Raw genomic sequence first — 16,484 nt, 5'->3', positions numbered from 1 at the left:
CAGGGAAACTGATGAAATCTTGGTAATTTGAGGCTTTTTAAATTGTATGATTAAATTGATGGTATTTTCTTCTAGGTCCGTGATGATGTGTACCACAACATCTTAACTAACAATTTGCCTAACCTTTTGGAATATGGAAACATTACTGCTTTGACCCACCTGTGGTGCACAGGACAGATTACTAACTTTGAATATCTGACTCATTTAAACAAACATGCGGGCCGTTCCTTCAATGATCTCATGCAATATCCAGTATTTCCTTTTATACTTTCTGACTACACCAATGAAACACTGGACCTAAATGATCCATCAGTATATAGGTAATGTGAAATGTCTGGAATTGTTTATTTCCAAATACTTGAACTGATCATCCTGTATAGCTTTTTAACTTCATTGTACTAAACTGCACACATACATGAATGGAACTATTCAGGGACAAGCCTCATCCGTAACAACTTGGGCTTTTTACAATAAGTGGCTGTTTCACCTTGGATATTGAAATAAAATGGGTGTCTAGATTCAAATGCAATGTATTGGACTTACACTGTCTTAATAGGATATGTATAGTCCACAGTTTTAAATAAAGGCTGTATGTTTAAATTCATATGATTTAAGACTTCCAGGTCAATTAGCAAAAATTAAATAGAAAAGGAAATAATCTTGTAAATTACTTGGCCAGGTACTTTTGATTACAAAATCATAGTCTTCATTGTGAATGGATCTGAGCGAATTGTCCCACCCTAATAAATTTCTGTTAAGTTGATTAACATTTGTGTGCACTAAGTCTTTGTCTTTATAGGATGCTTCTGGGTTGACAGAGGCACTTGGCATTTTCTTGCCTGTTAGTGTGCTGTGGATCCGAGTTTGTCTTTAGCACTAAATAAAAGTGGCTTTTTTATTTTCTGTACTGTCTTGAAAAGTGTTATTACATTTTCTTATCCTTTTCATGATATTAAAGGTGTTATTCTTAATAATGCATTATTAAATGGTATGAATCGATATTGTTATAAAAATTACAAGATATCAGTACTACTTCTGTTGCAGAAATCTGGTCAAACCAATAGCTGTGCAGTCTAAAGAAAAAGAGGATCGTTATGTGGATACTTACAAGGTAATTTGGATAACTTTTGCTCTTGCCTTTGTCCTGTGTATGGTGGCTTTAGTTTTTTTAACCAATATTGAAGGTGGAAAAAGAAACTACAAATTTAGGATTTCATGTCTACAGAATTCTTATTTCCAGTATATTTTCCAGGAAGTATTTCCTGGAAATTGTTTTATAACATGCTTGGAAGTTGTGTTTATTCCTGTAACTGCAATCATTAATTAATTTAGTCTTTCCATGTGATACTGCTGAGGAATTTAATACCTTACACATATGACCATGCATATATTTAAAGATCCCTAAAGATCAGGAGGATAACTTGCTGCTGTTTATTTGAAATTACTTCAGTGGAGCTTGTAGCTATTTGTTCTGTTTGATAACAGAAAAGCTGTTTTCCCTCAAGTACTGTTATTTTAACATGCCCTACTATGATTGTAGCGCTTTTTGATTTTTTTTTTCTCTTTAGAATGTTTTAAAGGCTGTAGGAAAAAGCAACATGCTGAGGAATGAAAGCATCTGCAGCTGGACTTTCAAACTTATGTCTGTCACCACAGTCTAGTGTATTATTTGCAAATACTGTTTTTTCCATTTAGTATTGAAAAGCCTATACAATGACTCTGCTGTATTAGAAAATAAGAGGCAGGGCAGTGGGGAAAAGCAGAATTAATTAATAATGGAAAATAGGTCATTTGAATTGGCTAAAGGCTGATATGTAACTGGATTGTAAAAGAGATCACATGTCTTTTGACATATTCTATTCATAATATTGACATATTTTATTCAAAATAACTTTTAAATGTACATTTCTGTAACATTTTTAGGGTTTATTCCTAAGCAATTTAAGCAAGCTCTTTTTTTATCAAAGTAGGAGGTTTGTGATTTTTTTTCTTTTCTCTACTGTTTTTCTAGTACTTGGAAGAAGAATACCGTAAAGGAGCACGAGAGGATGATCCAATGCCCCCTGTACAACCATATCACTACGGATCTCATTATTCCAACAGTGGAACTGTGCTTCATTTCCTAGTTAGGCTGCCACCTTTTACTAAAATGTTTTTAGCTTATCAAGGTAAGGTTATGTTTGCTTGCACTTGCCTTTCACATCTGGGCCTTGTTCCAATGACCCAGGAACACTGTACGTTACCCTATTCAGCATGGTTTTTCAATTCCAAATAACTGCGTTTTATAAAATTAAATCTGGTATGCTTTAACAGTAGACCCATTCTTGAAATTATCAAGCTAGACCATAAAGCTGTACATCTTACATTTATACCTTAGTTTCTGTAGCATAAAAAACTGACCTATATTTGACTTGCAGTCCATGTGTAACACATAATAATTGAGATAAAAGAATTCTAAATGTTCTCAGCTAACTGGAGAGCAGATAACTACTTGAAGTTGCAGATAAGCAACTGTTAGTGTCCAGCATTGATGTAACAAATTCGGTTTGGATTTCTTTACAGATCAAAGTTTTGACATCCCAGACAGAACTTTTCACTCTACAAATACAACCTGGCGACTCTCTTCGTATGAATCAATGACTGATGTGAAGGAGCTTATACCAGAATTTTTCTACCTTCCCGACTTTCTAGTTAATAGAGAAGGTATACTAAAAGGGCAACAAAACTGTATACTCAAAACAGTTGTATAATTGAGCCTGAGAACATTTATATCCCTTGGTTGAATATGCTAAACAGTAGATGTATGGGAGAAATTTGCGGATATGCTAAAAAAGCTGTTATGTAGGACTTAAGCTAAGTTTTTCCATAATTATGTCAGCGGGGCCAGGGAGTTTCCTATTTTCTGATTTTTTCCATTTAAATGAGTATGTACAGCTTGAATGTGTTTTGGAGAGACTTGTTAATGATGCTGCTTCGTTGATCAGCAATCATTGTGCTTAATGGTTTACTTTCATAGAACCCTATAAAAACCTTTCTGAAGTTACTGTCACCTAAAGTGTTGGAATATTCATTCCCCTCTTTCTAGGTTTTGATTTTGGAGTACGTCAAAATGGTGACAGAGTTAACCATGTCAATCTTCCACCCTGGGCTCGTAATGATCCTCGTCTATTCATCTTGATTCATCGTCAGGCTTTGGAGTCTGACCATGTTTCCCAGACAATCTGTCACTGGATTGACTTGGTGTTTGGTTATAAGCAAAAAGGCAAGGCCTCTGTTCAGGCTATTAACGTCTTTCATCCTGCAGTAAGTATTTGTTAAGCTGTGTGTTTGTTCATTGCCCTTAGTAACTTAATGGCAGAAAGTTCAGTCTGACTTGCTTGGAAAACATGCAACATGAAGCAAGATCCCTCTCTCATGAAATGTTGAAGAATAAGAAAAGGCTTTAACTGTTTCAATGTGGAATATAGATCCCAGGGAGTGTTGTGAGACTTGGTGAATTTGTGTTCCTCTTTCTTGCCTTGAGCTAGGCATGGGGAGTGATCGGGTCTGGGGTTTAAACTTCCTGGATAGTTGTTTGCAGTGTCTTGCAGTGGTATACAGGTGCTACTGTGTTTGTGTGTATCTGCTTCCATCTCATTCAAAAGCTTTTCATTGAGACAGATGGTGCTGCAGCTTTTGATATGATTAAAATAGTTCCCTTTGTCCTGAGCTCATTATTTGTGTTCTCTCCTTCATACACACCTTGTGTTCATATACACCTCTGTCCCTCTTATGAGCCCTTTTCCCTACAGTAAACTCAATTTCAAATAAGTCTTCATTTAAAGATTTTCAGAATTTCACTACTTAATTGTAACATGGATATCTTGAATTATATTTAGCTTTAATCCTTACTATCACAAGGTTAGCTCAGCCAGGTGGTCCTCGTTTTAAATGCATTCAAATGTGTTCCGTGTTTCTAGTGTTTGTTCTGCATTTGAAAAAGCTAATAAAACAGTAGTGGGGGCTTTTTTAAGTAACCATTCAAATGCTTTGCTTCCTTTTTTCCTCTTTTTGTGCTTAAGTGTTGACTTAGTTAGTACCATAAATTTCAAATATTAAGTTTGTGTGTTCATTGTTTTTTGAAATAAAAAGTCAAGGCTTTTGTCAGCATGACTGAGGAAGAGTGTGTGGTGCACAACTAGAGAGGCATCAAAAAAAATTGAAGAAGGAAATGATTTCCACTCTCTTGAAATTTGAGGTTTCTTTTACACTCTCTATCCCAAAACAGAGCTTTATTTTTTATATACTCTTTAAAAAGAGGTACAGAAAACACTCTTCCAATTTTTTATTTATCAACAGGAACCTGTCTGGTTTTGCACAGATTCATAAAGGTCTCAAAAAAACACTTCAACAGAAATTAGTCATGGCATATATGCAGGAGCAGCTCACATGATAAATCTTGAAGTGATAGTTATTTCCAGTAAAGATGCTGTGATGAGGTTACTGTTTTCAGTGGCTCTTTAGTCAGCACAGCCATTGTGGGATGGCTTCTGGTCCAAGTCTTAAACAACTGAAGAGTCTGCCTCTGAATTTGTGTGTGTTGCAAAATCTTTCCCAAAGATAAACCTGACAAGCTTATTCTTACCCTTCCCCTTTTTTGTTTCCCCCTCTCTAGACCTATTTTGGGATGGATGTTTCTGCTGTTGAAGATCCTGTTCAGAGGAGAGCCCTTGAAACAATGATAAAAACATATGGGCAAACACCTCGTCAGCTGTTCCATGCAGCACATGTTAGTAGACCTGGATCCAGACTTATCATGGAAGGAGAACTTCCTGCTGCCATGGGATTACTAGTGCAATTTGCTTTCAGAGAAACCAGAGAACACACTAAAGAAATAATCTATCCAGTACGTAATTTTGATTTGCAAGATAATTTAATATTCATATGCTGTAATTGTTGTACCCTTGATTTACAGTTTCCTTCCTAAAACTACATCTTGTTACCTATACTGTACTGTAAAAAAAATACACAAAATTAATAACTGATTAGTAAATGAAAATTATTTTCATGCATTTGTGATGTATTTTTGTGTCAAACTAAGATCTGAGTTTATTTTGGTTATGGAAAAAAGGTGTTGGAAAGCATTTCACTTAACCAGTTTTATACTTTCAGTGATGAATCCTGGAATCTGTATGCAGACCTACAGTAGGCAAACACATACTGTGCTTTCTACCATCCTCTGCTTTTTAATGCCTGTAGGACAATTAAACTTTCTTTGCTTCAGACACTTTTTTCCCTAAAGTCCAGTGAGAAGCTGAATCCTTGCATTTAGAGAAATCTGTATTTTTCACTAAACTACCTGAAATACAAGGTTGCTATCTCTGCCCTTACAGAAGTAGCAGTACTTCCTTAAAGTAGAGAGTTTGGGTGATGGTACTGCAGTGCTTTGAACTTGACTTTCTAGTATTTTTAGAATACTTCGGCTGTTCTTACCATACGATTGCTTATGGGAAAGTGATATAAATCATTCTTCAATACTAATGAAATAATATTTTTCTGAAAAATCTTTAATTTGAACCTTATCTGTGCTTGTTTTAGAGTCCATTACCATGGATAAAAGGCTTAAAGTGGGGAGAATATGTTGGTTCCCCAAGTGCTCCAGACCCAGTTGTCTGCTTTAGCCAACCACATGGAGAAAGGTTTGGCTCTCTCCAGGCTTTACCAACTAAAGCTATCTGTGGTTTGTCCAGCAAGTTTTGCCTATTGATGATATATAGCAAGGAACAAGGTATGAATTTGTTTATTCTCTATATGCACAATACACACAAAATGAATAATTAAAAAAATTAAATCTAATGCTACTATTGCTTTCCAGCAAACTTCCCAAATTTAGTTGCTTGTGCCAAAGATTAATTTATAAATCCATTAACAGTTTCCGTGTGTGTGGTGTCTTTCCTGGAGAGTGTATTTGACTTGTAATTTTCAGTACTACAGTAGAGGCATTCTATAATTAAGTTAATATTTTCCATTAACGTGACTGAAGCATGAGGATTTAACTTTAGAACTTGCCAGCAGATTGAGTCCAAGAACTGAAAAACAGATGAAAAACCACATGTGGCAACAGGAAGGAAAATTTAAGGCATGTTTTTTTGAGGCAGAGAATGAGGAAAGTTATCAGTGAAAAAGCAGAGGTGAAGGATGATCTGCTTTCAGACAAACTTCTCAGAGGGATTCCTATCTCATAACCTCTTTTGTATTTATGGTAATGTGTACTAGTGAAGGTTTTTTAAAAACAGTTGGCTTCACATTTAGTCAACAAAAGTAAGTAACATTCTCCTTGAAGTTATGAGCAGTAATTTCTCTAGCCTTTTACCCTTTTCTCCACTCTCAAGATATGCAGCACTTCAAAAAAGCATTGTCCAGGTTGCAAACTGTCTTTGGAGAAGACTGAATGTTTATGGAGTCTCTGAAAAGTCTATTTGTTTATAATACATTACAGATTACATAGCCTAAGAGAAAGTATCTTATTTTGAAACTTTGAGGGTTTTTTATATTCTAGCTCGAGATAAAACATGAGTCTGAGATTTTTATTGTTGGCTAGTAAAGTGGTCAAGTCTGCTTGCATATATGACACAATATTATATGTCTTCCTTCAGGTGTGAGAAGCATGCACAGTACTGATATTCAGTGGTCAGCTATCCTGAGCTGGGGGTATGCTGATAATATTTTACGACTGAAAAGCAAGCAAAGTGAACCTCCAGTAAATTTTATACAGAGTTCACAACTCCATCAGGTAAAAAAAAAAAATCAGTCTCTTAGTCTTTGATTTAACGTTGGTTGTTTAAGTGGTGGCTTGACTTGGCAGTAGGTCATCTTGCTTTTGTTTTTCTTGGAGATGAGTATCCAAACACAACTGTCTTTAATCTTTTTGATTTCCTTTGGAATGTGTTCCTCATGGCTCCACTGTATCTTGTTCCTGGGTGTTTTCTTGTACTAGGTAAAGATTCCTTTTGAATGCATTTGATTTTTGTAGCTTTTCCTTCCTATGGAATATTGCTGTGGATTTTAAAAAGTTGTGTGCTAGGAAAAACTAATACAGAAAAAAATCAGAGATGCCTCATGTTAGAAGCAGAACTCCTCTATAGTTTAGGATTATTCTGAAAAAGATTATTTAAAAGATTGTTAGGGAACATTGCATAAACTCCGTCACACTTCAGTGATTGGTGCGATTCTGCCAAAATGTTTTTGGCTGATGTGGCTGTAGATCTAGAAGTCTGCACTAGCTCACTGCTCACTAGTGGTGAATTCCAGGCTAAATAAGATTTCTCTCTTTGGTTTCTTAAGTAATAACAAATATAACCTAGAGCAGCTATATTTTAACTCTTGGATTTCTTTAACTTAGGTATTTTACGTGGCTTTTCTTAGGATAACCAATAAAGAATCAGTTTGACCAAATGCTATGGCATAATTAAAACAGCAGTTAGAATAGTTTCTGTTCTAACTTTTTCTGGCTTTGTTTTGTATTTCCAAGGTAACAAGTTGTGCTTGGGTGCCAGACAGTTGTCAGCTGTTCACAGGTAGTAAGTCTGGTGTCATCACAGCGTATATGAACAGATTCACTAGCAGTACGGTAAGTTACATTGCATAAAATTTATATTAAAGGATTTAGGTGTGTTTGCTATTAGTCTTTTTTTAAATAGGAAAAGTGAGAAAAGGGGCCTGGCTTATATTCTAGACAATTGCTAAAAAAAGTCATGTGCTTTCTTTGTATGTATTTTTGAAGGATCCTCTTTGATATCTCAGCATGTTTGTGTGCTTTTCTTAAGCTCTTGTTCACATACTGCTAGCCTTTAATCAGCCCTCATCATCTAAGTGAATAACTGGTTACGTACACAGCTCTGACTATATTCATTTCAGGGCTTGAAATTGAAGCTCTCTGGCACAGTAAAGCTCCCTGCATTAAGGAGTAATTTTTTCTGTGAAGGAGACAGAGCCTTTTCATGCCTTAACTGAAACTTTGGAATGCAATTCCCCAAAGTAAATAACAATTCAAATGCAGAAGGCACAGAGAGCCAGGATGAAATCTCAGACACTGTTTATATTAACCACCAAGCCTCTTTACTTTGTCATATTCTCCAAGGGGAAAAGCTGTGAGGAGGGAAGGCAGAACGTATCTTGCATTACTTAATGTGTTAGTGGAAAATACTGAGACTACTAGAAATTCCCTTGATATTGTTTTCTAATAAGCATGATATGAAAGCATAAATAGAACTCAATCATCTGATTTTTGACTGAGTTTCTAAGCTTCTATCTGTCTTTCTTTAGCAGTAACTTCTAATCTTCATAGTTTTAACAGAGAGTATACAACTTTCCTAACAGCTTATTTTAGGTGTATCTGCAGGATTACCCATAGCAACAAATGAACTAAGCTGATTTCTCAAATTTAGCTTGATACAGATATTGGCAAATTTACCACATTTGTGGTATTGTACTCCTTAGTGCTCTTGAATTACTGCATTAGCGTGAGCTGGAGAAGAACCTTGGTATAATCTGCTATACCTACCCAGTTTTCTCTTTTCACTAGTGGCAAACAGCAGATGCTTAGACTAAGAAGAGCACAAACACAAGAATTTATTTCTTTTCTTTGGCTTTCCTCCAGTTTCTGGTGATCTGTCACTCAGATTTCCTGAGTTCAGCAGCACTTAGAGTATAAAAAATGAAGTAGAGCTTGAAGCCTGCAAATTTCAGTCGGTTTGATCTTAAGTCAGACACCTTAGCTGCTCACAAGAATAGTCAGCTTGTAAATAACCTGTAATGAGACTTTCAATTCCAGCTAAAATTTTTAAAAATACAAATGCAACGTACTTGCCTTCTGCAAAGCTGAAAAGGAACTCCAGTTAATGAGGTTACAATTCTTCAGTTCCTTCTATTTCCTAAAAACAACTGACTTTTGTTCAGCCGTACAGATGTTATTGTCTTTGAGACCACCTTTGCTGAATTTCTCAGCACTGACAATTTTACATGCCCCAGGCAGACTGACCTTGTGCCAATTTTGTAGGAATCAATTGAGTCAGTTACCCAAGTCAGGGCTGCAGGGAATGCAAATGTGCTTCCTAGCATCTGCTCTGTATCCATCTGTCAGCTGATCAGTGGTGAAGTGAACTGTCTGTTATAGAGCAGGACTTGAAATGTGACTATTTTGCCCTGTTTCACATTTGTATAAATGCAATGCATAGGCATAAAGCAGATACTATGTTGTTAATTGGATATGGGAATTCAAAGGCATGCAGTCAGAATTCAAAAATGGCTCCACAGTATGCTTCACGTGCTCTGTTTTTCCTGGCCTTTATGATGGTCAAAAACCAATGAGGTACTGCTTTGAAACTGTGATCCCTGTTGGCAATGTCATACCTTCAGGAAAACCTTGGTCACAGGTTTCTGGTTGTACGTATTACTCCAGCCTTCACTTGCTGACTGTTAGGGTTGTCTTGCAAACAGAAAGAGCACTTTCATGATCTGTTTGAGTAAAACTGGTAAGGAATCATTTAAATTTTCCACTCAAGTGCTGCAAGCAGTCATTTAGGGCAACCAGCAGAAAGAACTATTTAAAGGTAGATATATTATGTGCATGTTTTCCCACATCTAGATACTGTTTTAGGGGTTGTCATCTAAAAGCAGGTGGTAAGTAAAAACAGGACATTGCTTCAGGCATGAGATAACTATTTCATAACTTTTTAGAACTTTAAACCAATTGTATTAAGTTGTATTAAAATTCCAGCATATCTCATTGCAAAGAAGATCAATAAAGTGTTGCTATTAGTACTGAAGAGAGAAGCTGCTAAAGGTGAAGGCTGCTTTTGGTTCAAGTGTTGAAAGGCAGATCAAGAGCATCACTTGATGGGAGGAGCACAGTAGAAGGGTTATCAAAATCAGTTCTTCATAAAATCACAAGTCTTATTTGTTGCTGTTATGGAAAAATTTTGGTATAATTTTTTTTCTCTAAACTGAACAAGGATTTAAGAAGGATTTTTATATGTGAGGTGCCACACTGTTCTGAGAATGACAGCTGGGTGCTTTCATAAATGTCTTATTTAGATGCTCAGTAACAAGAGCAAACTAGCAGGTCTTCCTGTAGTCAAAATTCATTACTTTTTGCAGTGTTACATAGATTATATTGTCCCTGTTAGTGCAGAAAGACATGCAGATTTTCTGCAACCTGTGAGTTGAGCATATGTATATTTTTCTCTCCTGTTTCAACTTTCAATTTTTTTTTTTGTAGAACTGCTGTATGCATCCTGTACCCTCATACAAAAATGCAGATGATATGCTTTGACACATGAGAAAACAAGCAGAAAAATGTTCTGTTCTTTTACAAAGATTATTCTAATCCCTGTACAGCAAGTTGTCTTAAATAAAGCATTAGTATTCTGATTAAGCAGCTCCTCCAACTTAGCCAGTTTTCAGGAAGTCTGAATCATTTAAAATTATATAAGTCAAATAAGAAGTGTTGTTTGGTGTTAAATTTTGCTGCTTTGATTTTTATTAAAGTGCTAACACTTTCTAGATTTACACTTGACTTCCTGCATGTTTTTCCAACTTGTTGTCACTGAAGAACTTGGCACCAATTTGAGAAGTTCCTACTAATTTACTGTAAGGAGAATGACAACTGCTGAGCTAGGTTTTCCTTTACATTTCTAAGTGCTTCCATGAGATGCTAAAATACTGAGAACTGTTGTTTCACTGTTGTGTGGAAATAGCAGTCTTGCAGAAAACAAATCAGCCAATTTCAAGGTGTGTAATAGAGACAGAAGTACTGTAGTCTTCATTTCATTGGATCACATCAAAATGTTTACTTAGACTACAGCACTCGAAGCAAAAAGTTGAACGTTAATGATATCTGTCTTACCGTATTGTAAGGCATTAAACATAATAAAGCATTAACATCAGTTGCTAAACTGATGATATCCACTTTTTGAAATCCAAGAATTAAACTTGTCCCTAGGCTTATCTTTTTCAGAAAGAGACATTAATTTTCTTTTTCATGAGAGTTCCTGTTTTGTCTTGCTGTTTTTCAGCCTTCAGAGATAGAAATGGAGTCGCAAGTCCATCTGTATGGACACACAGCAGAAATAACAAGCTTGTTTGTGTGCAAACCATACAGTATAATGATAAGTGTCAGCAAAGATGGTACCTGCATAATATGGGATTTGAACAGGTACAAGTATATATGTAACTCTTTCCACTAGCTTTCTTATAAGTACTGGCTTTCCAACTTTTGGGTATCTTTGCCCTTTTAAAGCTAATTGAATTTGTTCTGTGAAGTCAAACCCTTACTGTTTTTTCCCATGGAGGGCTGAAATTCTACAGTGAATATGAAAAATACCAGAATTGAAATTAATATAGCTTTTTTTAATATTTTCCTCTAAGAACCTATTTTGTGTGTGAGTCTGAACTTTAGGCTTGTTCCCTTTGTTTTCTTCAGGCTGTGCTATGTCCAGAGTCTGGCTGGACACAAGAGTCCTGTGACTGCCGTTTCAGCTAGTGAAACAACTGGTGATATTGCAACAGTTTGTGATTCAGGTATATTTGTCAGTCAAGAAAGCTGTTTTGACTTACAAACCAAATAAACCATGACACTTTTGTTATTAAATTAGCTACTGAGCATGTATTAATCATGGATGCATTGGGTCAAATAGAAGCAATGTTTTGCTTTTTTTACGTAGTAACATAGAAATTGCTTCACAAATGATTAGGCAGGAGTTTGAGTACAATGTAGAGATACAAAGGCTAGTTAATAGCTTGATCTCTTCATAGGAGACTTGAAATTTCAACAGATTCCCGGGCGACCCACATTCTGTGAAGTTGACTGCTTTCATTTTAACAGAGGTTTGTTGTCAAAGGAACAGGTCTTCAGTGGAGTACAGTGTATTACAGAGCACAGGCAAAGGGTATTAAAGGACAAGGGGAAATGATTCTGACGTTTTCAGAAATGTAATATTTAGTTTTTAAACTTACATGGAGACTATGAACTCCATTTCTGTAGCTTACAAACCATTTTTTTCTGCAAAAGATTATGTTCTTTAATTAGTAAGGGACGTGAATTTCAGTTCCTTTTAAGACAAAGCAGTAATTGGGTTATTAGTTCTTTGACAGAATCAAATAATGGCAGATAACCAGGTAAGAGAACTGTGCTTGCTACTTTTTAAGTATTTTGCTTAAAATGCAAGCCAAGGTACAAGAAACAGATGCTTAAAGTCACTAGTATGAATTCCATCTTAGTGCCTTCTCTATTAGTACATGAAAATTGGTCATTTACAAAGTAAATTCACATAGCATTTTGTAAGTAAAATGTTCCATAAGTATGATGTGATGTCTTCTAAATTATTGCAGTGGCTGGTAATTTGTGTGCTCCCTGTCACAGAAGGAGGGATGAAGTAGTAGTTTGCTGTAGCACACATCATTCAGTCATTTAAACCTTATGATCTTTCAAGAAGTTAAATTCTTTGCAGCAGAACATTTAAGTATTATAGGCTTATCTGTGGTCTAGACTTATTTTTTTTTTAATACTCCCGTGCTGTGTTCTATTGCAGTTGGAGGAGGTAGTGATTTGAGACTTTGGACAGTTAATGGTGATCTTGTTGGACACGTACACTGCAGGGAAAGTATTTGCTCTGTTGCTTTCTCTAATCAGCCTGAAGGTGTGTCTGTCAACGTGATTGCAGGGGGCCTTGAAAATGGAGTTGTAAGGTAAGTATTAGAAATGTTTATTTATTAAAATGCTCTGTAACTTAGGCTTACAGTTTGAGAGCATATAGCCAAACATCATGCTGATATTTGGCTTTAAAGAAGATGGACAAGCTGTTACTCAGCTTGCAGTCTTGTTAGTTGCTAAATAGGTTATGTTTATCACTGAGATATTTGTAAAATTAAGTGTGAAGAAAAATGACTTTCTTTCAGACTGTGGAGTACGTGGGACTTGAAGCCAGTACGAGAAATAACATTTTCGAAGTCAGCCAAACCTATTGTAAGGTAAAAAGATCTTAAGCATATAATAAACAGATTTTTTTTTTCCTGGGGGGGAAAAAAAAACAAAACCACAACAAAATAGTCTTGAATGTTGAACATGAATTTGATGTGCAAACAGGAGGTAAACACCCATGTCTAAAAAGAGCAATGTAAACCTACTAATTATTCATGAAAGCAAAATGAGCACAACTGTACTGTATTTGTAATGACAGTAATAACTAGGTTCTGCTGCTGGCAGATGGAAATTAGCAGGATTCCCTTGAGAACTGAACAATAGCTACTCTTCTTATTCTTAAATTTAATATTTTTCCCCAGAATCTGTGTTAAAATGAGATGATCTTAACTTTGCTGGACTTAAATAAACAGAATGTTACTTCCTCAGAATTAAATGAAAACACTGCATTTTCCCTCACCATTTTTTTCTGAAACTGGAGGGAAATGGTGGAGAAAGGGGTAAACTCAGAGGAGCCTGGAAGCTGCCATTTTGGAGTGCTTGTGTAGTTCGTTTTCTGAGTCCCCTTGGTTTATATAAGCAGAATTATTCTCATGCCAAAGTGTTTTCAGAACACAGTGAAAGGATTGAATCTTTGATATCCCCAGTGGTACAGTAGTCTGCACAGAGGTTTTAGAGTCATGGCAGAATTTTATCATCTTAATGCTAGTGCAGTAACAAATCACTATGAAAAAATTTGTTTTGACCCTTGCTGAAATATTTAAAATCTAAACTACCATTTTTTTTAGAAATGAAAAAGATTGTCTGATAGCAGTTACTGTCTTTGTTGCCTTCCTTAAGAAGCATAATTCACAAAGCTTGTTGATAATGAATTAGTAGCTATTGAATAATTTAAAGTTCCCTGCTTAAATGCAGGATGAATGCTGACCTTCATGCTCTATAACATTATCCATGGCATGACTGAAGGGCTTTACTAGCCCTGTCATAGCTCAAGAAATGCTTATCTGAACAGAAGTCTAGTGCTGTGCTATGAAATCTGATTGATTTAGTTTCTGCAATTGTCAGCAAGCAAGTTCTGAGCTCTGTTGCTGAAAAGCCTTCTTTTCAGAACCAGAAGGGGTACAGCCCAGGGAGAGTAGGATGCTCCTACTGATCTTGCCCTTTTCTTTGACACTGCAAAGAAGTGCACAGTAAGCTGTGGGGAATGTTGAAGTGCTGGCCAAAGCTGTAGTTCAGCCTGTTTGGTTACAAAAATGAGTAAGCAGGTATCGGTCTCCCTGGACAGTTGATCTTTGTTGGCTAAACCCTCATGGGTTTTTAATGTCTTCTAGCATTTTAAATAGCCACAATTGATATAAAAGTAGGCTATCTTCTTGTTTTTCAGCCTTACGTTTTCCTGTGATGGCCATCACTTGTTCACAGCCAATAGTGATGGAAATGTCATAGCCTGGTGTCGCAAGGACCAGCAGCGCTTGAAGCTCCCCATGTTCTATTCATTCCTTAGCAGCTACGCGGCTGGGTGATGACTACTTTTGCTGCTAACTTATGTCTCTGATGCACTTTAAATCTAAAATATATTATAGAATCTCTTATTTAACTGGACTTTGGAGTACTTTGAATGTCTCTAGAATAACTGAACAGATTTTTTTTTTTTTAAGAACAGTCTAAGGTGGCTGTAAAATTGCATATGTGCATGCACAAACTTGAAGCATATTCAGGTCAGCAGGAAGCTCTGATCATATTCTCCAATACCAGCAAAATGACTCAAAAATGCTCTAACATACAAGTCAAAATGCTGCAATGTAAAAACACAGCAGTAATTTTTAAATCGCTTCTTGGACAGAAGTGATTTTAAAAAATCGATTATGCTTATTCCCTCTCTTAGGCTGTAAAATATCAGCAGCATCAAGTTCTGTAAATATCTATTCAAATGTCAGCATGTGTATATCTGATTAGTTGAGCATCGTATGGTTAGCTCTGGAATAAGCAATCCAAAACTTAAAAATCAAAGACCACTTAAAATTGCTTTTTTTGAGAAGCAAAGAACTTAGTAGGTGCTTTTTGCACCATCTTATGGTATTGTAATGCTAAAAATTGAATTTCTGTTATCTCTATATTTGTAACTTTTGACATCTTCTCTATTAATGTAATAGTCTTTGCAACAGACAAAAATAAAATATTTGTCTTAGTGACGGGTCAACAGCTCATAGCATCATGAAACAATTGTTAGATCACAATGCAGAGTTAACTCCCTAACTTTGTAATAGTTAGCTATTGCAATTATGTGGCAGAATATCTATTATGAACACACACAGCTTATCTTCCAGAGCTCTGTAAAGAGGTGTTAAAGGCACAGATGTTCTTCTGTTCTAGTGTCATTGAGATTCAATACACTGCAAAATGTTTGAATCTAACTGTTTGAATAATCAATGTTCATAGGCATCAGATGACTTGGAAAGGTTTACACAGATACACTGTGCAAATTTGTTATTTATTCCTAGGTGCTATTTTTTTTTGAGGAGGGAAATAAGCCTCCATTGTAAAAGGCTTAACAAATTAAATTCTTGGGTCAGATGAAAAATTAGTGTTTCAGGCGATGGATTTGAAGACCTCTAAACCTGACACCATGAATGAGTGCCTACTAGTCATGCAAATGGTAAAACAAGAATGGTACACAAGTCTGATGTAGTTACATTTTTCTTTTAAATTGCTTTACTTTTTCATCCCTGACGTGTTCTGCAATTTCCATACAGTCAAACTGCTGTACCTTCTCATGTTTGAAGTTCATCTCCTTTTAAAGTTCATCTCTTTTCAAAACACTGTATGTGAAATTGTCAAGTTGTGACAAAGGTCACACACACAAAAAATCTTCATGTTTTTGAATATTCCAGTCAATCTTCTGAAATTCTTGCAAATTCCCGGCTGAAGAACTTCGCAAACTAGAAACACTTAAGAAATGTGTTCTCATAGTTCATGACATAAAGTCTCCTCTTGGTTCAGTTAAGCAAGTGGCTACATACTGTATGAATTGACTTTTAAACTGTGTATATTGTAGCAGCCTTGTATGGGATGGCTTTAGTCATGTTTTTCTCTATCTAAATGTAACGTAAGGTCCTAATACAGACCGAAGAGCTGAAAGCTTCCTGGCTCATGTTGAAGTGATGTGCTTTGTTTAAGATAAAAAAGACAAACATTGTGGTTTTGGGGTGCTTTTGTGCTCCCTGGTTTGGGGTGTTGCTCACAAAGGCTTATTTTTTATAAAGTAGAATTCCACTTGTTACAAACCAATATGCAAAATTGCTGGCCTTGTAAAGAGTGCAATATTATATATTTTTATGTAAAAGTAAAAAATGATTTTTTTGAAGCAAGGAATATTTATTCAGCTTAACATTCTGGAACTATTAAAATAACATTGCAATAGTGTCTGTGCATGATGTACTGAAATTTCCTGTAAATGTCACATTCCACGTTGTCTTTGTATATACACTGTCACATTGTCGGGTAATAAACAGATCTTTATACCAAA

At 35.8% G+C, this 16,484-nt stretch overlaps 1 protein-coding gene across 6 annotated transcripts in view; it reads left to right on the top strand.

Moving 5' to 3' along the window:
- Positions 1–16,484, top strand: part of LYST (lysosomal trafficking regulator) — an 87,851-nt gene extending 71,367 nt beyond the window's left edge. For all 6 annotated transcript variants that reach the window (XM_027657276.1, XM_027657279.1, XM_027657278.1 and 3 more), the window contains 14 exons: positions 76–320; positions 1,045–1,111; positions 2,012–2,168; positions 2,563–2,703; positions 3,086–3,303; positions 4,655–4,885; positions 5,578–5,767; positions 6,636–6,772; positions 7,511–7,609; positions 11,055–11,194; positions 11,462–11,559; positions 12,570–12,726; positions 12,937–13,008; positions 14,343–16,484. In XM_027657276.1, coding sequence (XP_027513077.1) covers positions 76–320; positions 1,045–1,111; positions 2,012–2,168; positions 2,563–2,703; positions 3,086–3,303; positions 4,655–4,885; positions 5,578–5,767; positions 6,636–6,772; positions 7,511–7,609; positions 11,055–11,194; positions 11,462–11,559; positions 12,570–12,726; positions 12,937–13,008; positions 14,343–14,481 — 2,091 coding nt within the window. In that variant the 3' untranslated portion in view covers positions 14,482–16,484. The remainder of the gene's footprint in view (positions 1–75; positions 321–1,044; positions 1,112–2,011; positions 2,169–2,562; positions 2,704–3,085; positions 3,304–4,654; positions 4,886–5,577; positions 5,768–6,635; positions 6,773–7,510; positions 7,610–11,054; positions 11,195–11,461; positions 11,560–12,569; positions 12,727–12,936; positions 13,009–14,342) is intronic.

The sequence above is a fragment of the Corapipo altera genome, unplaced genomic scaffold (genome assembly GCF_003945725.1).
Source record: "Corapipo altera isolate COAL_440 unplaced genomic scaffold, ASM394572v1 2c, whole genome shotgun sequence".
In the NCBI taxonomy this organism is placed as follows: Eukaryota; Metazoa; Chordata; class Aves; order Passeriformes; family Pipridae; genus Corapipo; species Corapipo altera.
The sequence above is the reverse complement of the archived record's forward strand: the minus strand, read 5'-3'. Positions and strand labels throughout refer to the sequence as shown.